Consider the following 27,155-nt stretch of genomic DNA (forward strand, 5'->3'; position numbering starts at 1 on the left):
GTGACCGAGCGCTCGCGCCTCGCTGTCGCTCGCGGACTTGGTGGCACTTGCTTGGCAGGAGACCGGGACATGGAGTTTTTGCTTGAGGTTGTGATAATTTGGGGTTTTGACGTTCATTTTATTAGCGGAACCACCAGTGGGTCCACAGAACTAAACATAGAGATGGAATAAAGCAAAGGGAGCTCATTTCTCTTGGGCCATTTTTGTTGTAGTGAGAACTACTTTTCGGAAACGGAGTGCTGTATTTGTATAGCCAGGCTTTTATCTGTGTTCAGACTGGGTTCGTATTGCCTTAAGCCTACAAATAAGCCTTGCTCTGTTTAACTCACGGGATTATCGTTAGGAATGAAATCATTTATGTGAAATCGTTTTTTGAGTTGTGAAACTTCCCGCGATGAATATGTGAGCTAATTATGGTGGAGATGCCCAACATAGTGGAAACAAATCATTAGCACTCTGGTTTCTTTGTGGAGCTAACTTATTTATTTTGGCTTTTGTATTAAATTATTGTTTGCATGGCTATATTTTCTCAAGCAGCAATGGAGTATGTTGGAGAATGAGTTTTCACTGAATCATTGCTTTGAGAATTGTCCGAAGGTGATGATGGAAAAGTTCAGTATAGGAATGTTGGCTTTTCGAAAACACATGACGTTCTTTCTTATCTTTGGCCTTTTCTTTTAAAACTAAGTCAGTTTGCTCCAGTGTCAAAATCTTCAAGCTCCACTCGGGAGGCAGAGGCAGACGCAGAGGCAGAGGCAGGAGTCTCTCTGGGAGTTCGAGACCAGCCTGGACTACAAAATGAGTTCAAGGCCAGCCTGCACTGCATAGTGAGAGACCTGTCTCAAAAAGACCAAAAAAAAAAAAAAAAAAAAAAAAAACCCAAAAAACTTCAAGCTCAAAGTACTGAAAGATTTTTGAAGAGGCCGTTGCTAAATCTTTCCTGGACTACTTTTCCTGTGGTGTTCTAGGTAGAGCATCTAACAGCATTTAAATAAAGTAGATGACACATGTGGACTGTTAGTAATCCATGCTACTATGTATTTGTAAATATAAAGTATATTTTTTAGTTCCTGTCTATGTTTATCATTACATGACTGTATAAATGAATGGAATATCCTTATGTTTTTTAATTGTGGCTTCAATGGGATATGTATGACTAGCCCCTCACTTAAGCAAAAGGCAAATTTAGCCAACATTTATCTGTTGCCTATAAACACTTGAACTGAACTAAGTGGGTGAATTTTTCAAGTGAAAGGGTAGCAATTCCTTCTAAGTAGAAGGAAAAGTTTTTGCAGGAGTATGGGAGGAGTGAAAAGAAAAGACTTGTTAGGAAATTATGAGCGTGTCTCATAATTTGACTCTAGGTGTTCACTGTTTGAGAGAGGGATGGAGGGTAAAAGCTGGAAGAGTAGTACCAGTTGGGGGACCTTCTATGCTGAGCATAGGGGTTCAGACTTTACCTTGTAGGAAGCTCTTTAGGCAGAAGACTTCAGAGGGAGTGTGACAGTCAGGTTTCTGGTTAAAAAAGCAACAGCACAGTGGAGGAGAGTACCTAGGAGAGAGGGATTGGTCGGACCAGTGAAGAGGCTTTGGCAGTGAGTGCAGTGAGTCAACTCTTGTTCTCCCCAAATCAGCTGATTAAGCTTTTGTAATACAGGATGTTTAAAATATGCACTGAAACATGTTCTGGGGAATTTGAGGACTCAGTAAGTCCCACCCACATTAGTTTTGTCAGGAATGAAGTAGATTTTGGTCGGATTTTTACTGCCCTTTGCAATGTGTCAATGAGGAAATGGAGTATAATTTCTGAACAGTTGACTTACAGTAATTAAAAAAAACTGGGCTTGACAAAAGTAACTTTGTACCATTGTAAAGTATTTAAGAGAAATCAAGTGTAAAATCTTGATTTTTTTTTTTTTCTTTTGAGGAAGTAAATACAATGCAGACTTAGACATTTTTATACCCTGACATTCCAAAGAAAATGACTGAAAGCTTACTCATGGTGAGTCACTATAAAATGAAGTATGTAGTACTAATGTAGGTCAAAATTTATCTGATATTTAGGTGTCAGCCTGCAAATTATTTTAGTTTGGTATGTTTGTGCTGTGTAAGAAGGTAGCCTTTGAAATTTAAAAACAATTTGGGTGTCAAACTTTTAAGTAGAAAACCATTATAATTAATATTCTATTTGCTGGGTTTCAAAGAGCATTTTAAATTTTAACTTAACCAAATTTGACTTTATATTTGCTCTTCATTAGAAATTCTTGTTTACTGTAGAATCCCCCCCACTCCCATGCAAGCGCTATGTGACTGGAAGCTTTTTATTCTGATATCCTCAAATTCAAATGTCTGACATAGATAGTCTCGTGGTATTCACATAGTCATGGCATAGCTCTATATGTAGGCATGTTACTTAGGGAATGTGTGTCTAAAGATTGGCAAAACAAGGTTTATTAGCTCTAAATTTACCTGTTCTGTCTCATTACCCTTCAAAACTGAGGACACTGGGATAAGAGATTTGCAGGGACATTTAGCTACCCCTACAATCTCTATTGCCCTAAACCTAAGGTCACCTTGGATTCTAGCGGAGGCTCGAATGACTGAGAATAGCCCTCAACTCACCAGGACTCTTCTCATGGGAAACTGCTTTTCAGCTCATGAGGGCTCAACCAGGGCTAGGAAACCAGGACTAAGATTATAACTGACCACGCCCTGGACCATCTTAGCTAGTCCATAAATAATTGGCTTCCTGCTTTTGTGGGTGGGACAGTCTGAACCCCACTTCAGAGTGTGCCCAAGCTGGAATCCTTTCCTTATCTTCTCTTAACTTCCAGTTAAAGCTTTTTTCCCTGTAAATTTGTGCTTTAGTTTTAATTTCCATTATCACCAAAGCAAGGACCTGCTCTAGCTGGTGACAGTACTTTTTTCTCTTCGATACCTGGCAGTATATGGGTATGTCTCAGAGCCTGGGAATGAAGCCAGCTTTGAGTGAGTTCTGTGAAACCGCCACATAAATGAATCTAGCCCTTCTGGTATCATGACCCTCATTCCCTACCACCTCTGCGTGGGTCCAACATGGACCCAGCTGAAATTGAATTGCACAATGTTGTTTGTATATTGAGAGATTATATTTCATTTTGTGGTAGAAAATATAATCTGTTTTAATCAGGTCATTTTTCTAAAGGGATCATATATGGAATACCACTTGAATCACATCTTTTAAGGATGAGAAAGGGAGCCTGAGAAAATAATTTAATTTGACCAATTTTTACCTATGTAATTGCGTTTGAATTTGGCAAAACAAGGTTTTGCCAAAAAAAAAGTTCTCACTGACAATCATATTATATTGTAGGATGAACCCTATTTGCAAACATGATGAATGCCTTTTTCCCTTTGACTCTCTTTCTCTTTCTTTTTTTTTTTTTTTTTGTCTTTATGAGAGGGTTTTGCTATGCAGTTCAGGCTAGCCTTGAATTCACTTTGTAGCTTCAAACTTGCAGCCGTCCTCCTGCCTCAGCCTCCAGAGTACTAGGATTACAGGTGTGTGCCACCATACCTGGCTTGACTCATTTTTCTTTAGTTAGAGTTTTCATGATTTAACTCACTTCAGCATGATTTTTTACTCCTCTCTTTTAGTAGCTTTTTAGAACCCTTAGGCGAGTAGACTCTGGCAGAACTAGGTCTGATTAGTCTCACTGACACATCAGAATCTTGTGGATCATTCCCTGAGCCTAAGTTCCCATCCCACTTCAGAGAGGAGTATATGGTATGACAGATGTGGAGGCCCTGTGGGTTTGTGGAAAAGTTAATATAAAAAATGTTAATCATGAAAAGTAAAGCTCACTTTGGGTTGAACATAATAACTACAACCAAGAGAACTATGTATGCATAGTAAAGATCAGAAGAGGTTGATTATTGAACATATATTTTACTGAATGCCTCCTGTACTTGTGTAGGAAGTACATGCTGGCTTCAGAAATTTAAATTCCTTGCAGGAGGAACTTAAGTTCTTAAGAGCATTACATCTTATAAATGGTTAGGGTTTTTCCCAAAGGGGCGTTTCAAAACAAACAATAAAAGCATTTTCTTTTTATTTTATTTTATTTATTTTATTTTTTTTTATTTTTAATTTTTTTTGGGTTTTTCTCCGGTACCAGGAACCAAACTCACGACCTTGCGCTTGCCAGGCAGGCGCTTTTGCCGCTGAGCTAAATCCCCAGCCCCAGCATTTTCTTTTTTTTTTTTTTTTTTTTTTTGGTTTTTCTCCGGTACCGGGAACCGAACTCACGACCTTGCGCTTGCCAGGCAGGCGTTTTGCTGGTGAGCTAAATCCCCAGCCCCTTCATTTTCTTTTTAAATGTAAAGATTTGTATATAAATGTAAAGAGTAAGTATATAAAAAGTGTTACATGCAGACATTTTAAACTTACAGGACATATCAGCAGAAATTATAATTAAAAGTATGCTTAAAAGATATTATTGATATGTTTATTTGAGGTTGACCCTGTGAATAGAATGAATAGAATAGGATGGAAATATGTGGTCGCACAATAACAATGCTTTATGGATCTAATTACAACAGTTTCTCTTCAAGAAATATTTTAGACAACAGAATTATCTCATTCAGCCTGAATGTGGAGCCCAGGCTTATTTTCTACAAAGTACATAAAAATGGCTATTTGTACAGATAATAAGCAGGAAGGAAAGGAGAAGGGCCCATGGTTTGGTATTCACATTTGTTTGCTTTGCCATTAGGTAGAATTTTTTTAACTTCTTTTCTTCTACTACAGCTGTTATTCTTAAACATGTTTAGACTTTCTCCAAAGCACAGTAAATAAAAAGACCTAAGGTGTTAGAGGAAGAAAGAAGTGCAACTAACACCCTCTCTTTTCATTTACTAAGTTTAGGGCCCTTGAGTTTCATGTTTCAGATCTTATTTTTATCTTCAGGGCATGTTTTCTAGTGATCTGATTTTTTTTTTTCTTGTACTGGGGATTGAAATTAGGGCCTTGTACATACATGTTAGGCAAGTGCTCTACCACTGACCTACAGCCCCAGCCATGGTCTAATTTTTAACAGTGTGCTTATTTGAATTTCTTTTCTTTTCTTTTTCTTTTTTTCTTTTTTCTTTTTTTTTGGAGATAGCATTTCATTCTGTAGTTAGGCCTGCCCTTGAACTCACTGTGTAGCCCAGGGTGGCCTTGAACTTGCGTGGGTCCTCCTGCCTCAGCCTCCCAAGTGCTGGGATTACAGGCATGTGCCACCACACCCAGGTCTATTCTGTTAAATTCAAATATAGCAGTTTATCCCTACACAGTTCATTGTATGAAGACTTTTTACTTTAATTGTGAACCATCTTTTTTCCAGTGGTTTTTAGCTAGTAGCAGTTTTGCCCCTACAAGGCATTTGGGAGATAATTTTATTTGTCACAGCTGAGGGATGCTAACTGGTACCTGGTGAGTGGAGACCAGGGATGCTACTAAACGTCCTACAGTGCACAGGGTAATCCCTGCCACAAAGAATTTTCCAGTCCAGAATGTCAGTAGTGCTGAGGTCAAGGTTTTGTACAAACAATGTTAATGTACTTCCTTTATAGTAACATGGGAAAAATGTTATCTTGGTTCCCATGAGAAGGTATAATTTTTTTAAAAAAAGGAAATTTAGAAAGAAGATACGCAGAATATGAACAGAAGAAACAAACAGAACTAGAGATAAGAAACACATTTTGAAAAAATACGTAGGAAGGAGGATTATCACAATTAGTGTGTATTATTTTTTGGATGGTATTTCCCAAATTTGTACCTTTGTTATGATGTGGAGCCCAGAACTCTGTGGCATGGCATTAATTCAGAAAGTGGATCCTTGGATTTTCAAAAGGTGTCAGTATCAGAGTAAGAGCTCTTACATATAGAAGTTATTTTAGGGTGCTATGTTTTGAAAGCCTTTTTAAAACCAATGATTACTTGTGGCATTTTGGTTTTCAAAATGAGACCTGCATTTTAAAATGGGAAAGGAAGAAAAGAAAGTTGTATTTTAGATTCCTATACCCTATATCTGGCTTTTAGTCTTTGCTGGCAGTCAGAAGACAGAAGACTTGGTTTCTAGTCTGGCTTAAAAGTAAGTGTATGACCTTATGGAGTCACTTAAACTGTTTCAGGACAAGAGCTCTTTGAATATCTTTCTGCCCATGAGAACTGCCTGGCATTTCTAAGGTATTTCTTTTGCCCTGCGATGTTTCCTTCTGAGTTGTAATGAAAACATTTCAATTTAGTTGCCAATGGTTTAGCCTTTAGTGTAACAGGTATTTGTGTCTGTCAGCATACATGTGTTCTTGCTTGTATTGATTTGTTTTTTATTTTGCAGTAATTGTAAGGTCATATAAGAAATTGCATAGAAATGGGCAGGATGGTTTACTTTTTAATGACACAGGGCTTCTAATCTGTTACCTCAAAGCATTTTGTCTTTTCTTGCCAGTGCTTCTAGAGTGACTATCCTAGTAGTTGAATGGGTTACTGTGATCAGAAGGGAAATTTTTTTTTTTTAAATTTTAAAAATAAAAGAAGGAAAACATTAACAAACAGACAACCATTTACAAAATAGCAAAAGACCAACATAGACAATACAGAGTTACAAACAAAGTGGTAGGAAATTAACAATGCTTGTTGTAGTACATATTGATATCTTCAAAGCGGTTTCTCATGAAAACAAATGGAGACATGCAATATTGATCAATCAAGGAATCATTAACTGTTTCTTTCAGCAAAGAAATAGAAGACAGTAGTTCAACTATGTTAACTATCCTGTATATACATACATACAAAATTTCTCCTTCTTTCAGAAGGGAAATTCTTAAGGATAATATTTAAACTTGTGTTTTTTGGAACTCAAGAAAACTGAAAACCTCTGTTAATGTAGGGTTATGATATTTCTGCCTAGTGGTTTATTCATCTATCATGGATTTCTTTTGACATGGTTCATGGTTCTTAATTATTAATCCCAACTATATTTGATCATGGTGTGTCATAAATATGGCTTAAATCAGCCTGTGGGTGCTTTGTGATTTATGGAGTCCATTTTTAATGTTTTAATTTAATGATATAAAGCAATATCTAGATAATATAATATGCCACAAGGGGTTGATGGGTAAAGAATTTGAAAACTTACCATGTTTTATAGTTTATATCTGGATGTCCCTCCAAAGCTTCTTGGAAAGTGATTGAATCATGGGGTGTGATGTTTATCAGTGAATTAGTCTACTGATTAATTTATAGCTCAGTGTGATTTGGAAGGTGAAGTCTGGTTGGAGGAGGTGGGTCACTGGGGTCCTGAAGAGTCTATCTCCCTCCCTCCTCCCTTGATTCCTTTCTGCTTTTTGCTGCTGTGCAGTGAACTGTTTCTCCTCTGCCATGCCTCTCTGACATGGTCCTCTGCCTTGGAGCCAACCTACTATAGACTGAAAGCTCTACACACTAGGAACCAAAATAAATCTCTCATTCTTAGAGTTGTGGGTGTATTGTGTCTCAATGACAAGAAAGTAACTAAAGACAACATGACATGTATTTGATATAATTTGTATTTTCTTATCTGTGTTTTTAAATCCAAAACGAGACAGGGCTGTAAACATTTTCATGTATAGTATTATCTTGGGAAAAGTTAGATGTATATATTTCATTGTAATCTGTATTTGAGAAGCCGAAGAGCATTAAGCATTTAATGAGGAAATGAACATACAGATTGATCAGAGGAGGAGAGGTGGGGCACCAGGGAAGAGCTATCACAGTAGTCTGGATAGGAGACTGCTAAGGGTGACAGAGCATGGGGTGTAACTCAGTGGTAGATCTTTTGCTTGACAGCTATGAATCTCTGGGTTTGATCCCCAGCACTGAAAAAAAAAGGTAATATAAAGGATTTTTTTTTTTTGGGAGAGGTATTAGAAATGTTTACAAGCTAGGCAGAATAAAACAAGTACACACAGAAAATAGAATGTGAGGCCTTGAGAGAAGGGCTTGACCTTTTGGGAGTGATTCTAGATAATCAGTACTTAAACATTTTATACTGTTTTCATTGAAGAAACACTCTTTTGTTGCCCTTATAATTTCAAAAGTAATACAGTGATGCAAATTGTAATACAGTGATACAAATTCAAACACTTCAGAAATACAGAAGTGTAGGAAAATATATTACTTTTCTCATAATTCTCTGGTTCCACTTCATAGTAGTAAGTGCTTTAAACAGTTTGGTCCATCTAGGTGTGGTGGTGCATGCCTATAATCCTAGTACTTGGGAGGCTGAGGCAGGAAAATCCCTGTGGATTTGAAGCTGGCTTGGGCTACATAATGAGTTCAAGGCTAGCCTGAACTGCATAGGGAAACCCTGTCTCAACAACAACAAAACAAAAACAACAGTTTGACCTATTTACTTATTCTGTTTACATTTAATATTATATTTATTATCTGATGTAGTGGTAGTATTTCATAATTACTGTCACAGAGATTATATAAAGTGAGAAGTCTTTGTTTTGGAATTTTATTTTTTTCTCTTTAAAGTCTTCATCCCATACCACTAAAAATAATTATTTTTGTTGTAGTTTTAAAACATACATCAGTCTTTTGTTTTTTGTTCTTTGAGACAGGGTCTCACTATGTAGCTCAGGGTGGCCTTGTGCTAACTTGTGGCTGTCCTTCTGTGGTGAGTCTCCCAGGTGTTGGAATTAGAAGCCTGCACCACCATTATCCAGTTTTAATCCTGTTTTGTTTGTATATATCTCTTTCTTCAAACACACTAGATTATTTTAATGCATATCCTAAATATCACATTATTTTTGAATATTCAGAAGGACTCTCTAAGGGCATAAAACCTTACCAACAATGCACTTAAAAAATTAAGATCATTCTGTTATGTTTTGAGTTGATCATTCTGTCTTTCTAAAAAAAGATACAAAGGCTCATTATGTTGCTTTTACTAGAATAATGTCCAGTGGACATCAGTCAAGATCATCAAATATCAACACCATGTCAGAAGCTCCCTGGATTATCACAGATTTTATTTTTCAGTTGGCTAATTTTAACTAGGATCCAAAGGTCCATACAGTGCATTTGGTATAAAGCTCTTTAGTGTAAGAAAGTTTGCACTCCCCCACTTGGGAGGCATGCATCTATACTCAGATACATGGAAGACGTGACTGTTCTTCCCGTCCTTTCACTTTGTGTATGCTGCTCTCAAGCTTCCTTACATGGAATGTGGTTTTATAGAGTTGTGGATTTTTTATCTATGTGCCTTAGATGGTGACGATCTACGTCATCGAGTTCATTGAAAGAATTGTTAGGCCATTGGTAAAGGGTGACGAAAGAAAAAGCTTGTGTCTGACTTGCTGAAAGCCTATTTATTGCACTTTGAAAATGATTGCTATGTATAACATGTTCAGATAAAAACTGACATCCTTTTTCAGGAGCTATTATGCTATGCCATCCTTATCTAGTACATTGTTACTTTGCTACTTTAATGAAAAATTTCATATAAACTTATCTGTATTTTATATATATGTGTGTGTGTGTGTATGTGTGTATTTTAAATTGTATTGCAGATTAAACTCAGGACCTTATGCATATATTCCACCACTGAGCCCCACCCCCAACTTATTTATTTACTTAGTCCTTTTGAGATGGTTTTGCTATAGAGTTTAGGCTGGCCTTGAACTCACTTTGTAGCCTAGGCTGGCCTTGAACTTGAAGCAGTCCTCCTGCCTTCTCAGTGCTAGGATTACAAGCGTGCACCACCACACCCAGCACATCCCAACCCATTTAAAAACATTTATTTTTTGAGACAGGGTTTTGCTAAGTAGGTCAGGCTGGCTTCAATCTTTTGATTCTCCTGCCTCAGCTTTTTGAGTAGCTGGGATTATAGGTGTGCACTGGATATAGGGCGTATGATACAGGGATGATATGGGACCTCCAAATAATCCAAATAATATAAGGGAAATATAACTCCTGATCTATTAGATATCTGATATGCTGAGTTTGTGTTCTCTAAAATTGAAGAATGAATTCTAGGAACAATAGAGGTTAATAATAGGAGGTATTTGAGAGAAAGAAAGCTTTTAATAGGAACAGAAGGGAGTCCCAAGAGGGTGGCCATGGGGAACCTGCTTCTCAAGGGAGTTTTATAGTGTAAAACTATGAGGTGAGGTGTGGTGTAAGATGGGACAAAATTATAGTTAACTAATAAGATTAGAAGTACAGTTTCTTAGGTAATATTGATCCATTGGGAAATGACAAAGTAGGTATGAGGTGGGACAAAACTAGTCATCCAATAAGAGTTACATGTATAGTCACTTAGATAATGATTACATGGGGATCAAATGGGGAAGCAAGTCATTAAGCAGGTGGACATGGAACTAACAAGGACTTTCCTGGAAGGAGTGAGTTAAAGAGGTTTTGGTCCTCCACCCAAGGTGATTGATGCCAGTTTAGAATAATCAGTCTCTGCTGTTCATCCCTAGGGGAAGTATATGGGTGGAGTCCACCCTCTTCTTCCTGAGGCCCGACCTTCTAGCCACAGCTGTCTCTGTACCAGCCTGCCCCATCTGACTGCCTATAATATTTCTGAATACGTTAGCTATCTATAGTATTACCACACCTGGCTATAAATATTTTTTTAATATGGGGATGTCAGATGATTTTTCAGTGATTTGAACTTTCAACTTTTGATTTCCATTAAATTTTGGCATTATGTAGTTTTTCAGGTTCACTTATTGTATCATATTTATTATTCATGTAGGCTTTCAACAGACCTCATACCTCTCTTCTTATGAAATTGTAACTCCCTGGAGATTAACTAGAGACCGAAGAGAAGCCCCAAGGCCTTATTTAAAACAGGTACGTTATCTCTTAAGACCTGTGTAGGTATATAAGCATACTTCTTTTTTAAACCAAAGGTGGTAATTTCAGGAGAGCCTGGTTCAGGGAGTAATTAGTCAGTCACTATTTAATGTGGCACTATATGCTACTGATGTCCACTGGACATTTTTCTGGTAAAAGCAACATATTGAGCCTTTGTATCTTTTTTTTTTTTAAAGACAAAGTGATCAACTCAAAATATAACAATGAAATAAGTAGAATTCTGCAACCAGATTAGAATGCTGACTACATAGATTTCTAACTCCAAACTGATTAGCAATGGTCACAGCGGTTTTACTTAATAACAAGAACAAGCCCCACTCAGATTGTGATAAGTAGACTATTTTATGCTGTATCTTCACTGACATGGGAGAAGAGTAATATTGTAAATGCCTGTATTTTGGAGCTTGGTAAGTTTGATGTCTCAGTGCAGGATTGAGTTAGATAAGAGTTCTGTCAACAGAACTAGGATGCCAGGATCCAGGAATTGGTTGGGCCTTTAAAAGTCCTTGGTTAATGTGCCCCAGTAGAGGGCATCATGCTACTTCTGGACAAAATGTTAATTTAGAGGCAAGAGGATCGCAACTTTGAGTGATACTGTCTCAAAAAAAGAAAAAAAAAAGGGCTGCGGATATTACTTGGCACAAAGACCTGGCGTTAATCTCCACTACTAAAAAACAAATAAACCAATAAACACAAAAACTCAAACCACAAGAACAACAAAACCCACAAGTATTGCCAGTTAGATTGCTGTTCCTTTGTGTGATGCATCCTCACCCCAGGGATGTTATTATGAGATGGTAGGAGTGATGAAATGAGGTGGGCTGTGTGAAGACACAGTGTTTTCTTTCCTGCCCCTTCCCTCTCTTTCCCTCCCGCTTCCTTCCTCCTACTCCCCCCCACACACACACTCACACTCACTCGGGAATCAAAATCAGAACCTTGCTGCTTACCAGGAAAGCACTGTGCCACTGAGCTATATTCATGGCCCCATACAGTGTTTTAAAAGTATGGATTTCTTTTCCATGTTTGGAGAATTACAACTAGGAGTAATCTCTTGAAACTAAGTTCATTTTATTTAAACAAAATGAAGAACTGCTCTATCCTCTAGATAATGCATGGATGGACTCTTCCCTGAAGTTATAGGTGAATTACAAATGAATAAAGAGTTTAGATAAACATACGGGTGATTATTATTTAAGAATAGTGACCCAGGTCTTTTATAAGTGAACTATAGTCAGTACTAAATTATTTTAATTCAGGGTAGAATTTCCTGTGTCTTATAAACATTTTGTTGAAAACTAATTAATAAAATAATGTTTTTTTTTTTTTTCCCTTCTCTGCATGTAGGTATCTTATGTCATTCCAGTGCAAGGAAAAGAACATATTATTCACTTGGAAAGGAACATGTAAGAAATTTAATTTACTTTGTCTTTTCAATAAGTCCTTCTTAAATAGTATATTGATTTCTCTTCAAGGTAGAAACTTTGTAGTAGCTGTGAACCGCAGTAGTGTCAGATCTCACCGTTCCTATCACTGCTGTGCTAGAGCAGGCCTTCCCTGGAGAAGCATAGTGTGTGTGCTCAGATGGGCAAGAACTGTCCCAAGAGGGAGGAGGGCAGAACAAAGCCAAGCATCTCCATTATCCTTTTCATATTCCCCACTAGAGGGAAGAAAGATTGCATACCTGTGTGTGTGTGCGCGCGCGCGTGCACATGCGTGCATGTATAGAATTGGGTAGTGAGGCAGAAGAGGAGACTGCAGTGATTAATTTGTTTTGTTTTTCTTCTGGTACCAGGAATCAAAAAGCTTTTTTTTTTTTTTTTTTTCCGGTACCGGGAGTCAAACTCACGACCTTGCGCTTGCCAGGCAGGCGCTGTGCCACTGAGCTAAATCCCCAGCCCTCTCATGCAGACTAATAAAGGGAAAGGAGCATCAAGACAAAGAAAGCACACATAGTCCTTGAGCAGTTCTGCTCCAAAGTTCTTTCTCAGTTGCATGGATGGACATGCTTTGCCTGGGTTACCAACCATTGAGATGGTGATGCACAATATTTTCTGGGGGAGGCCAGGCACAAGTTTATGGAGGCTCTTATGCTGCGCCAGCCATGTAGCTAAAACCAGGCTGTATAACCTATTACAAATTGTAGATTAATATCACTTACATGTAGGGAATGAACACTGTTTCAAATTTAAGACTGTTTATGATCTTTTAGTTTTATGGTAGCGCATCCTCAAATGAAGATTAATTGGGTAAATTTTTTTATTTATTTCTGTTCCTCTGTTCTGGAAAAACTGTCTTATGAGTTGTGTCCTTTAGTTGATGATTCAAATAAATATAAATGTTTTATTCCTTTTCTAGAGATCTTTTGCCTAAGGATTTTGTGGTTTATACCTACAACAAAGAAGGGGCTTTGATTGCTGACCATCCTAATGTACAGGTAATACATTTCCCTGTGATCCTCTGGCAAAATTGACAGCAGTTCTGTTTTAAAGTGAGTACTAGTCAGGCATTTAGGACTATTACGCACATAATCCTATGAGACACTTAGCATCATAATACGTGGGTGGCCCTGGTGCAGGTGGGCATTTGCATAGATTCTCCTTTACCTGGCAGCTCTCCAGGCACTTAGTAGGTTTTTTTTTTTTTGCCTTAAATATGAGGAAAATAATCTTTTATTTAGTGATAACCTCTACTGATCATGAAGGGAGAGAGTCTGATATATTTTGAAAATAGAAATTTTTTATTGTTTTGTTGAAAGTTAATGTCCCTAAAAGAACACCTTTAAGTCCTTATGAAACCATTTTTCATTAGTATATACTTTGCTGTTACATATTTTAGTGTTGTAATGTTTTGATGAAAACATTTCTTTCCTAAAGAGGTGTGGTCTTGTTTGTGTCAGATGGTAATACTCTTGGGGACAGAAGTGGCCAGGAATACTCAGAATAATTGGTAGATGTTGAAATTGGTTTTGTACGCTTTTGCTTAGAGTATAAACATTTCTACTTTCTTTTGGAAAGAGTGCTTTACTGTCCTTTTTGGCAGTTAGGTAATATACATTTTTTTTCTTTTATAATAGTTTTCATGCTATATCTTTTACCCATTACATATCTTTATCCTCCCCAAACTTTATAATGCTTTGTTAGATTGACTTGTTTATATTAATTACTCACATATTTTTTGTTCTGTGAGACAGGCTATTGCTATGTAGCCCAGGCTGGCCTTGAACTTACTGTGATATTCCTGCCTCAGCTTCCTGAGTGCTGGATTTATAGGCATGCACCATCATATCCAGCTAGTTATTTACTTTTGTAGCATTCTACAACTAAATAGAAGGGAAAATCTTTATTTTAGGTTAACGACGATTATTTTAAAGAAATGAGGAAATGCTGATTTTGCCCTATCCTTTCCTCGTCCACTGTATGACTCATTTATCTTAGTGTACTGTTCTTAGGTTGTTTAGTAGAAATTAGTAGAAGAGATTAAATTTATCTTACAGCATAAACCAGATAAAAGATAAAGATTACTCCGACAGGAGTCCAAAGACTATATAATTTATGTACTTAACAAAAGTAGTAATCTTATAGGACATTTTATTTTTTTCAAAAAGTATCTTGGCATGCTTTTCTGGAGACACACAGTGGCTCAAATTCTGTCTCTGTCACGTATTTGCTGGTGAAGTACATTAATCTCTGAGTGCCTTATTCTCACTTTTAAAGGAGTTCTTGGAGTTAATACCTGTGAAATGCTCAGAACAAATTTTTAAAATATGGTTATTATTTATTATTATTGAAAAATATGTACTTAAAATTGCTAAAAATACATTTCAGTTTATAGAAACTTAAGTAACTGTTGTCATCTTAACATTTTGTAGAGTTGTTATGTTTTCTTGGGTGTTTGAAAATACCCACTGAAACCCATAGTTTTCCATTTATTTCTTGGTTTTCATTATTGTTCATATGTGTGAATACAGCTTTGAAATGGAAATGAAAACTTTGATAGTGAAATTTTTCTACATATGGCAAGATTGTCAAATACCATAATGACATACAACTTTGTCCGTAAAACGTAGTTAAGTCACACTGGGAAAAGTTAAATGATTTCTCCTAGTAAAATGCTCTTCCCAGACAGGATTCTGCTGTTTAAGATTAAAGTAATTAAGTTGTTTTCTGGTTTCGTCATCAGTGTCTTTTACCATTTTTCATAAGAAACAAAGTTTTAGAAAAATGACTTAACATGAGTTGTTATGTTAAGGAAACCTCTAAACTCCCAACTTAGGAATTTAGGGTCTCTTGTAAATACACGAGATATTCTCATAAATTTTTCCCCTAGTTGACTGATGCCTTTGTGTCCTCTAAAAATATATTGATTACTAAAGGCTCCCTGGATCCTTGGGGCTGGTGGGTTCTGTGTACTCTTGCTTTCACTTAGTAGTGAACTCTATTGAGTTTTTCGTTTACAGTTTGTGTGTTTCCAAAACCATTTATGCCCATTGCACCTTTATTGTGGTCTTGTAACTTCACTAGATATTTTGTAAACTTACAAAGTATGATTTGTTGTATTTTTGACAGCTATAAGAGAGAAGCGAAATTTCCCCTCTATCCTCTGAGAGTTTCCTGGAGAATTTGAAAAAAAAAAAAAACAAAAACCAAAAAACAAACAGCTTAATAGGAGAAAAGGCATAAAACTTTATCAACATGCAGTCACAGTTCCAGAGAAAATCACAGGAGTATACGTGGCCACCAGCTCAACAGTAGTTTAGAAACTTAGGTGCCCTTTTTCCATAGGGAGGGATAGGATGGGGAGTGTCAAGGGAACAGTAAATGATATTTTAGGGGGACTTGAGGGGTTTGGAAAACTTAACATAGCCTGGGACAAAGTCCCATTTATTTGACCTGTAGAACAGATGATGGTTTGTTGCTGTGTCTCTATGGGACTGAAATAGAGACCGCTGGTGTGGGGCAAAAGTCTATCCAAGTGTGCCAGTGGACCTCGGACTTTCTTCCTGAAATGAAAGTTTATGAAATTCAGCAAAACAACTGAAGGCAATTGTGTTCTTGGTAGATCTGATTGGGTAGATACAGGAACTTTGCAACAGAACTAAACTGAATTCTCTGGAAATATTTAATAAAAGCAGGTTATTAAACAAGTACTATTAGGTTGTCAGGTGAAAGGATCTCTTGCTGGGGGCTAGCCAACTTTGCTGTTGGAATATCAAATGAGTAAACCCATGCGGTCAAAGAGTCTGCTGCTTGACAGCGATCACACTGGCCCTTTGGTTTAGGAGGTGTCTGCCAGGCTTCTCTGCTGTAAAGTCACTATCCCTGCCTTTTAAATGAATGCTGTGGGTAGATACTTTGAGACTGTCTAAAGTGTCCTGTTATTCTTCCAGTGTTTGCACACTAAGTTTTAGTATTTAGTTTTTGTCTGAATCAGTTGTTGCTGTGACAGCTATCAAAATGATAATTTTCTAATTTCATCACTGCTAGAGTGATTTCTGTCAATATGGATTCAGAGATAGTATCTTTGTCACGTGTTAGATTGAAAATTTTCTCATACATGTAAGAGCATTTTTAGATTATATACATTGTGTGAATTGCCTAGTTTTCTGTTGAGCATTTACTTTTTACTTTCTTTTTTTTTTTTCTGCCATATTCAGATTGAATCTAGTTCTTTAAACTGAGGTACAGTCCCTTCCCTTTTAAGAAATACTTTTTATTTCTTATCTTGAGACAGAATCTCATTAAGTTGTTAAATTGCCCAGGTTGGACTTGAATGTAGAATCCTCCTGCATCAGCCTTCCAGAGTGCTGAGATTATAGGCATGTGCCATAGTATCTGGCTTGGGCTTTTAATGTTTTCCTTTCAATGTTTAAAATATCTTTTTATGTAGTGATATATTAACACTTTATCTATTAGTTAAGTTACAAATACTTTCTTCCAGTCAGTTATCTTTTGACATTTTTGGTGTTTTTTTTCCATGTGGAAGCTCAAGAAATTTTTTTTTTTTTTTTTGGGTTTTTCTCTGGTACCGGGAACCGAACTCACGATCTTGCACTTGCCAGGCAGGTGCTTTGCCGCTGAGCTAAATCCCCAGCCCAAGAAATATTTTTTATATTTGAGTGACAGGCAGAAAGTCTTCCTGTTTCAAGGATAAAGAGGTATTCAGTCATATTTTCTTCTAGAACTTGTATGTTTTTACTTTTATGTTTAGAATCTCAATCCATTTGGAATTTACTTTTACATGGTGTGAACTATGGCTCTAATTTTATTCTTTTGTAATGTCTAATTAGCAGCATTCATTTAAAATATATCTTTGCCACTGTGATTTGAGATGCCACTTTTATCAAATAAATGTCGATATGTACTTGTGGTCTGTTTGCAGACTTTCTCTTTGGTTCCACTGGTTTGGGTCTTTCTAGTAATTCACCAGTACCCTGCTGTTTTAATAATGAAGGCCTTGTGTTTGTCTAGTGGAGCTAGTGTTCCTTGACCCTTGGATTTTTATTTTAGTTCTTTGCAATTGTTTTTCAGTTGTGTGACTTGTACCCAGGGCCTTGTGCATGCAGGGCAAAATGCTCTACCACTGAGCTACACCCTAGCTCCTGTAATTGTCCTAAAGCTGAGAAAATCTCTCTAGGTACTAAATAGTTTGGTATCACTAAATGATTGATTGATTGATTGTACTACTGGGAATTGATCTGAGGGAGCACTGAGCTACATCCCTAACTTGAGATCTTTCTGCCTCAGACTTTTCAGTAGTTCAGATTACAGGCTTGTGCTGCCATCCCTGGTTTAGTAAATGGTGTTATCTTTGCATTTCTTGCTCAGAATTAAGATTAAGCCACTGAAATTTTTGAAGATTACTAAATTTACTAATAATATAATATACCTAATAATAATATAACACACCTAAATAATATACATCAAATAGGAAGAAAAGAAAATCATCTGATCACAATAAATCAGTGTACTGATTTCTTTGAATGGGAGTTCCATTATCCTCTCAAAACATCCCTATCTGAATTATATGTCAACTGGTTGCTGATGCCCCTTGAATCGACTATGACTTAAAATGTTAGACATAACATAATGTCCTGTTCTGATTCTAGGGTAAAAGGTCAATGGGACAGAGCTATGTGCATTGAGTAACTGGTGGGAGTCTGCCTATACATTTGTGTACTTGTAGCATGAGAGTAGATAGTCTGCAGGGAGTCTGGAGACTACTGTCTGATATTCTGAGATGCCAATAATATAAATTAAATTTTTTAGTTTACTGCCACAAGTAATTTTGTTAGTGTGCAATTTCTATGATGATTTTCTAAATGTAGCAGTATGTGAAAATAATATGGTGTTTTTTATTTAGAATCATTGTCATTATCGGGGATATGTGGAAGGAGTTTATAATTCATCAGTTGCTCTTAGTGACTGTTTTGGACTCAGGTAAGGAATTTTCTGTCTTTTTCTTTTTCCTATTTCTTACCTCATTTATCTCTGTCTCCATGCCAAGTCATTGTTGGAGTTTAACAAAATTAGATTTTATACTTTGATGTTACTGAAGTTCTTTATAGCTATGCATCAGATAGTCTTGGTGTGTTTTAGAAAAAAATTAGTGTTGATAGATTTTAATATTTATAAAGCAAATTTCATTTTTGAGACCAGTAAATAATTTGTGCTGTTTAAAATAAAATACACTTTGAACTTCTGTAGCATTTTATTTGTAATATTTTCACCTGTATTATCTCATTCAATTCCCATAATGCCTGAGGAAAGGCTCATTATCACCATATTAGGTGAGGAAACTAAGGTTGAGAAAAAACTTGTATCATATATGCCATGAAATTATACTAGTGTTAGTTACTTATTTTGAAGGCCTGACAGTGTAGTTTCTACTGGTTGAGTAAATGAATGATTGAATGAGTAAGAATCACTTTTTCTTTTCAAGGTCAATGACAGGCTATTGTTTTTGTTTTTCTTTTTTGAAAAAATAAAACAAATTTTCATGGCCAAGTAATAAGATATAGTTATTACACTGCATACCATTATCTTCACAGTAATTACTTGTTACAAGACATAAGCCAATCACTTAATTCTTAAAGCAACTGTTTATCTTCATCTAAGTGATTTCATTCACTGAATAGTTACTGTGTGTTAAGGGTTGGTCTAAGGATTTTATGCACATTAAATAATTTAGTTGTCAAACAGTCCTCTGCAGAATGTAAACTAAGGCAGAGGTTAAGTGACTTGCTAGTAGAAAGCATGTTTGGGATTCAGAACTCTGGTCCTCTGGTTACAGACTTCATGCACTTAGGCATTTCTCTGCAGGCCCTTCTATTGTATAGCAGTTGTTCAGTTACAGAGAGGTTAAGTAATTTTCAGGCAGTGATGCTATAAGCAGCAGTTTAGAATGTAGATTTAGATCTATCTGACTCCAAAACGTTTGTTTTTTTGTAAAGCCTTTTTTCCCCCTATCGCTTACATCTTCTTATATGTGTTAAGAAGCTAGAATTTGAATTCAGATTTTCTGATTTCTTTTCCTGTGTATTTTTTTTTTTTTTCTTGAAAAATGATGTATGTGTAATGCAATATTTAGAGGATTGCTGCATTTAGAGAATGCCAGTTACGGGATTGAACCCCTGCACAACAGCTCCTGCTTTGAGCACATCTTTTATCCAATGGATGATGTCCACAGAGAGCCTCTGAAATGTGGAGTTTCTAACATGGATATAGAGAAAGAAACCACAAAGGGTGGAGAGGAAGAGCGTCACAGCATGACTCAGCTACTTCGAGTAAGGAAAAATACTTTGTGGCTGGCTCTGATGAACACTTTTTAAAAATCATGTATTTATTCATTAAGCCAATATTTACTATGATTTTTCACAGCTACATGCCAGATATTGTGACAGGAACTAAGGGCATAAAAATATGAGCAATGTACGTTCCTGGCTACCACTTTGAGAACAGTTTAGGTTCTGTGGGCTTTGGGAACTAGAGCTTAAACTTTAGACAGTAAGCATGCTAAAAATTGCTACTTAATTGTCCAGTTTACTTTCACAGCAATGGAGTTCGTATTCAGATACTTTTTACATAAACCACAGTGGTAATTTGTGAGCTCTAAGTTGGAGAAGCAGAGAGAGATTTGGCTTTAGGATATTAACAACTTCAGTTGTCTTCCAAGGACATTTTTGTCCCCATTTTGAAACTTCTTTAGGAGTCAGTGATTTACTTTTGACTAGAGTCCTTTAGGAGAAATGGGTCTGGGACTGGATTAACCTCAGCTGCAGAGAACATAGCTTTTTACATGTGAGAGGGTGTTGCTGTGTGGGAAGAGCTTTGTTTCTCCCCAGGCTGTTCCTGAATTCCTGGGCTCACTGGGGCTAAAGGTATGCACCACTGCATCTAGTTTAAGGCATAATTTCAGTTAACTAAGACTAGTTTATGGCATTTTTTTTATTGCTTCTCCTGCTGTTTACTCTTAAGTTTATTGGACTGTTTAAATTATTATTTTTTAAAATTACAAAATTGTATTCAGTATGTATGCAGTACATAATAACTACATTTGTGATAGCAACTTATATATATATATATATATATATATATATATAAAATACATCTTAATTCTTTTTACTTCCTCATCCCTTCCCCTCTCTCCTCCTTGTCTTAAACACTGGACAACATTTAAATTTTTGCTTATTCTAATTTATTCATATGAATTTCGTTGTTCTTTTGTTTTTGAGACAGAGTCTTATTATGTAGTACAGACTGGCCTTGATTTTGCTTATGTAGCCCACGCTGGCCTCAAACTCACAGCGATCCTCCTGCCTCAGCCTCCCAAGTTCTGGGATTATAGGGTGTGCCACCATGCCCAGCTTATTTGTATGAATTTCTGTAAAATGACAAACACTCGTCATTTTTAAAAGTGGCAACCTTCTCCCAACTTCTGCTGTTGGATGTTAGTGAATATTCTTTGTTCAGTATTAGTGGATGTTATTTTTTGAATCCTGTTTTACCATGGTAATGGGGTTTCTCATTATATAGGTATGTGTTGAGGGAGGGGTGTATGTGTGTGGGGGGTGTTTGTAGCTTAGATTTACAAAGAAATAAGTAATTTTAGTGCTTTGAAAACATGGATAGCCCATTTTATCGTTAACTAGAAGTTTTCTCGGATTAGTACAGGCAATAGCTACCACTTTTAATAGACATAGTTTTAGCCTTATTGACTAAGGAGTGCTAGATATAACAGTGATGTCCTAGCAGACATGAGCTACCGGTTTGAGATGAGGTGTGGTCATAGGTACCTGTGTGACTCACCTTTGCTTTCCTGCATGTCTATTGGACAGAGAAGAAGAGCTGTTCTGCCGCAAACCCGCTATGTGGAGCTGTTCCTCGTTGTGGACAAAGAACGGGTATGAATGGTGACAGTTCCCTTCTTTTTCATAAAAAGCTGTAAAGAACTGAGCATTCCATGATGGAAATACAAAATATGATAGATACTTGTACTGATTTTGCTTAAATGATAATTCTAGAACAAAGCATTTTTTTTTCTTTTAAACCTTAATTCCACAGTATAGCACCAAAAGCTGAATGAAGCAAATGAGACAACTTTTCCCTTATTTTTTATTAGGGATTTCCCCCCATGTTTTCTGGCAGTTTAGTTATGCTAAATTTCTTGAGCAAGACTGCTTTTTATCAGTTAGGCTTTTAAATTTTTCAAATTTTAGTACTTTAATGGGCTGTTAATCATTGTCGCCCAATAAAATTTAGACTAACCTATACTTCACTTTGAGGGAGAGAAAACTTCCACCACTTGGTATGCTTTATAGGAAATAGTATTAATTTTAGGGTGCAGGATAATAGCAGGTCATTTTGTTTTTTGCTTAAGGAATTGAACCAACTGCTTTACTAAACGAAGAAAAGCAATACATATCTTTTCCACCATGTGCAATTTTAGATATAGATGCTATATAATTTAAAATATAGATTATTTGAAATGTTTTGACTTTAAAAATTTTTTATTTTATTAGTACATGTTTGCAATTTATGTAGTTTATAAGCTTGGAGTGTGGCTACATGTACATACTATAGCTTTTTTTTTATTATTCCTCTTCCCTGCCTTTCTAGTTTTGACTTTTTTGTTGTTTGTGTTAAAAGCTATTTGCAGACCCTTAACATGATTGGCAGTTCTTTTCTTGTAAATTGCAGAGATAGGTGTGAGGATTTTTATTGTGTGTAGGTTGTAAATACAAAGCCCTAGTTTTTAAGAGGTACAAACCTACTCAGATTTGTTCATTACAGGTTCATTACCTTCTAGCAAAATGAAAAGCACAGGGCATCTACTGTGTGAGCGCTGTCCCAATAATGGGTAAAATGTTTCCTTTTTATTAGAACATTGCTGTACGTGTTTGCATTCCTTGTGTGGACTAGATGTATGTAGTGTATCTTAATTCTTTTTTCATCCCCCATCCTTCCCCTCCTTCTTCTTTTCTCTCTCTCTGTCTTTCTCTCTCTCTCTCTCTCCTATTAAAGACTCGATCTGTTGATCCCCTTTCTGTTTGAGAAAGATTTATCTCCCTATTTCCTATTGTCTGTGTTTTATTTTGTTCTTTATTTATACTTTGGGTTTCTCACGTAAGAGAAATCATGTGAAATTTAAGTTTATATGTCTGATTTATTTCACTTAACATTATGGTGAGTGTTGCCTTAGTTACTTTTCTCATTACTAAGACAAAATACCCAACACTCGAAATTAGAGGAAAGGTTTATTGTAACTTATAGTTTGTACAGGTTTCAGTTCATAATTGGCTGGCTCCAAGGCAGGTTGGCATGGCAGAGGGGCACTGCAGAACAGGCAGGCAGCAGCAAGCAGCAACAACAGAAACCTAGCCTGCCTTTATATTTTATGCAGGCTGCACACCCTTTGGATAGTGCCACCTACACCCAGGGTGGGGCGCCCTTAATCCCAGTTTCATAGCTTAATTGCAGTGTCACACACCCTAGATCCAGCCACCTCCAAAAATTCCCGCCTATGACGGCATAAGGCTTTGGGGGTACATCTAGACACAAGCCATAACATTCTACCCATGACCCCCCAAAGACTTGTGTACATCCATTTATACAAGAGGCATTTAGTCCATCTCTAAGAATTGCCAAATTCGTAACAGTTTCAGCATTGTTGAGAAGTCTTAAGTGTAAAGTCTCTTCTGAGATTTAAGGCAAACTGTTAGCTAAGAGCCCTTGTAGAAATGAAAAGAAAGATAAACACTTACAATATACAGTGGCACAAAAAAGATATTTCCATTCCAAGAGGTCCAAAGGGGGGTGGATGGGTAGAAAGGCACGGGAGCAAAGCAAGTCAAAATCCAACAGGGAAAACATTAAATCCCATAGTTTCATGTCCACCATGTGGTACAATCTGTCTCAAGTTGTGAACTCCAAAGGGCTTGGGTGGCACTGTTCCAATAGCACTGCTGATGGTTGTAGCTCCCACATCTTTTTTCTCTTTGCTCACTCCTTGTAACTTTCCTCAGATGATTCATATTTCTGGCTTCTCTAGCCTTCTAGAGTTTCCACTCCTCCTTTGGCTTCACATTCACAGCTTCACACACTGCCCTCTTGGGAGCACATTGCCTGGTATTCCAGGCCTTTTTCTAAAATCTGGGTGGAAGCCTTTCTGACCCCACAACTCTTGCATTCTATATGCACCTAAAACCAGCATTGTGCAGATGATGCCGAAATGTGCTATGAGCTGGAGCAGTAGCCAGGCTTCTTTCTTTCTTGGGTATAGGGGTCAAGTGCCCAGATTGCTGAGCATTCTGAACCCAATTCCAAGACCACTGCCATTCTGGAGTATGGTGCTCTGGTGCTTTATTCTCAAAGCAGTGTCTTTCACCTTTGCAATTTTGAGGGCTGCAGATGGTAGAGTCCTGCTGGTTCTTGTGATATCCTCAGGCCATCTTTTCTATTGTCCTGTTCCTTCTCAGCAATGGAGATCTTCTCAGTTTTATAGTCCACAGCTTTACTGGAGCTTCCTTTCTGGCCAAACTCAAAATGTTTTATATCATTCCGCTGGGGTTTTTGCTCTTGATTCTTAACATAGATCTGGCTAAAAGCCCAAAACAATAGCCATGCCACCACCTCAACATTAGACTGCCTTAAAATTTCTTCCACAGGGTTAAGTAGTTGGTGGCCTTTAATCTCAGTCTCAAGCAAAGTCTTTGGATGTGAACAAATGTGGACAAACTTTTTGCCAAAGGATAACACACATGGTCAGGAGTCCAACAGCCAATGCAGACCTTCTTCCAAGCAGAAACCTCCTGACCCTAATCTTTACCTGCTGCACTTCTATCAACATTCTGGTCTTCTGAGCTCTGACCAGAATCTCCCATCAGGTACAGTTTAAGACATTCCAGGGCTGCTTCTTGAGTTGGTATCTGTAAACCTTTCCAAATTCTACTCACAAGCCACTTCTGAAAGCTCTTAGTTATTTCAGCTCAGTGTTTTTAGAGGTTTCATTTCATGGTTGGCTGGCTCCAAGGCAGGGTGGCATGGCAGAGAGGCCATGAGCAGGCAAGAGGCAGCAAAACAGCAAGCAGCAACAACAGCAACCAAGCCATCCTTTATCTTTCATCCAGGCTACCTGCATTTTGGGTGGTGCCACCCATGCCACCCTTAATCCCAACATCATACCTTTAGTCCCAGCATCACACACTTAATCCGAGCATCATACATCCTAGGTCCAGCCACCTCCAAAAAACCCCACCTATGACCACATGAGGCTTTGGGGGGACATTTAGATATAAGCCACAATAGGGTGCATCTCCTCCTACAAATGCCTCACTGTTTTATCATTCTTTATAGTACAGCAGCACTCCATTGTGTGTAAAAACCACATTTTCTTTATCCATTCATCTGTTGATGGGCAGATAGGCTGCTTCCTTGATATAGCTATTATGAATTGTGTTGCTATAAACATGGCTATGCACGTATGAAAATAATATACCTTTAACTTTCAGCATGATTCTCTGAAGGGGAGTAGCTAGGTCAAATGGAATTTCTAGTTCTAGCTTTTGAGGTGTCTCCCTACTGCTTTCCAAAGTGGCTTATATCTAAATGTCCCCCCAAAGCCTCATGTGGTCATAGGTGGGGTTTTTTTGGAGGTGGTTGGACCTAGGATGTATGATGCTAGGATTAAGTGTGTGATGCTGGGACTAAAGGTATGATGTTGGGATTAAGGGTGGCAGTTTGTATTCCCACCAACAATGTAGAAGGGTTGCCTTTTCCCTGCAACCTTGCCAGCATTTGTTATTATTTGGTATTTTTGATGATGGCCATTCTTTCTGGGGTAAGATCTCAGTGTTGTTTTAATTTGCATTTCTTTTAATGGACAGCAGAGTTGAGCATTTCTTCATGTATTTATTGGCCATTTGTTCTTCCTCTGTGAAATGTCTATTCATTTCACTTGCCCACTTTTTGATTGGGTCTTTTATTTGGGGGTATAATTTTTTGAGTTCTTTTATATATTTTATATATTACTGCTCTGAGGAATAGCTGGCAAAAATTTTTCTCTATTCTGTAGGTTGTCTCTTTACTTGGTTAGGTGTTTCTTTCACTGCGCAAAACCTTTTTAATTTGATATAATCCCATTTGTTGATTCTTGGTACTGTTTTATGTGCAGCTGCTGTTTAAAAAATCCTTGCCTGTACCTGTGACTTCAAGGGTGGTAAAATGTTTCTGTAAAATATTTTGGACAGGTAAAAAAAAAAGAGATTTATTTGTTTATTTATTTATAGGTGGAAAGCTTTAATTAGAAAAGAAAGTAGTAAGGGACTTGAGCTTGAGGACTGACAAAGATCAAGCTAGCCCTTAACACAGTAAAGTAAGAAAAACAGGAAAGAACTCCAGCTTGAATAGTAACTGGAAAGGGCATACTCTAATGAAGGGGATTAGACTAGCCCACTGGGAAGGGTCAGAGGCCAGCTTTTAAGGATTAGCTGGTGGGCTGGGGCTTGGCTGATCATTGTATTAGTTCTGGCTTATAGCTCTGAAGTCCTTATAGCTGCAGAGTGTTTCTGTTCCCATGAAAGGAAGGTCTCTGTGAAGTTTCAGGCATGTCAATTCTGCTTTTCCCAGAATCCAGGTGACCACAGGTTTGGGACAATGGCTGGAGAATTCTGAGCTAGCTGAGTGTCCTTGCAAATCTGTTACCCTGGTGTCTTCATTCTTGAAGTGTAGTAAGATAAGCTAAGTAAATTTTTAAGGCCAATACACCCTGCTTTGTTACTTTTGGACAGACATTCCCTAAATGACTAACATGCCTGTCTGCAGAGCTGAGAAAGATTTGACCCGAGCTTTATAAAGGTCAAACTTTGTTCTACTTTTAGTTACCTATTGGGCATTTTCAGACCCAAGGGAAGTCATGGTTTTTAACAAAAGTCAAAGTCTCTGACTTCCTTAGGAGAAACCACAGATCCCGCTTCTAATGAGTAGCAGGCTAAGGGCCCAGGAGTCTATGCATCCTCTCTTCCTGTGGTATTTTCTGACTGTCACACCTGCCCCGTCTTTTATCAGTCTTACTCTTAAGGAGAAGCGGACAAAGATATTTCTTACCTCTCTCTCTCCCTTGCTGCCTCCCTCCCTCTCCCACTCTCCCTTTCCCTGTCCCATTCCTTCTCCTTTTTTTCCTCCTCTTTCCTCTTTATTTTATTCTTACTATTCTTATTATTTACTGTTTGCTTGGGTTATACTTTCCTATTGGGTGTTCAAGACAGAGTATGCAATCAAACATAACCTCCTTTTTATTGCTAAGGTTAGTCAAGCTCCTCAGGGGTTACTTTTATGGACACTTGATGAGTCTTTTGGCTCCCCCAGTTCTTTTCCTCTGTTAGCTGTGTCATCTGTCAGGATGGTTCACGTTCTCGTTTGACCATATTGTTTCCCTTGGAAGCATGAGGACAGTTCTCTCTCTAGTGGTCCTATTTTTTACAAAATGCACGTTGGTGGACTCCTGTCTCTGGGGCCCAGCAGTCCCCTGCTCAGGAGGTTGGGTGATTCCCTGGACTTGCAGGGCCCTTTCAGTGAGGTTCCATATGCCCAGGGTTCTGCCTGATTGTGGAGGGCAATGACCAAAGTATTGGCTCTTCTCTCTGCCTTTTGATCTTTCTTAGATTTAGTCTCTATTCCTTGGTTGCTGAATATCCAGAAAGCTACTTAAACCAGCCTTGAAGTGGGAATAGTGGATCCTAATTCTTTTTTTTTTTTTTTTT

The 27,155-nt window shown here is 37.5% G+C and overlaps 1 protein-coding gene across 1 annotated transcript in view; it reads left to right on the forward strand.

Annotated features, from left to right (window-relative positions):
• Positions 1-27,155, forward strand: part of Adam9 (ADAM metallopeptidase domain 9) — a 101,074-nt gene that overhangs the window by 610 nt on the left and 73,309 nt on the right. Inside the window, exons 2-7 of the mRNA XM_005398463.2 lie at positions 10,776-10,873; positions 12,245-12,303; positions 13,256-13,334; positions 18,260-18,336; positions 19,487-19,682; positions 21,234-21,299. Of these exons, the coding sequence (XP_005398520.1) occupies positions 10,776-10,873; positions 12,245-12,303; positions 13,256-13,334; positions 18,260-18,336; positions 19,487-19,682; positions 21,234-21,299 (575 nt within the window). The remainder of the gene's footprint in view (positions 1-10,775; positions 10,874-12,244; positions 12,304-13,255; positions 13,335-18,259; positions 18,337-19,486; positions 19,683-21,233; positions 21,300-27,155) is intronic.

The sequence above is a fragment of the Chinchilla lanigera genome, unplaced genomic scaffold, assembly GCF_000276665.1.
Source record: "Chinchilla lanigera isolate Chin_1 unplaced genomic scaffold, ChiLan1.0 scaffold00062, whole genome shotgun sequence".
In the NCBI taxonomy this organism is placed as follows: domain Eukaryota; kingdom Metazoa; phylum Chordata; class Mammalia; order Rodentia; family Chinchillidae; genus Chinchilla; species Chinchilla lanigera.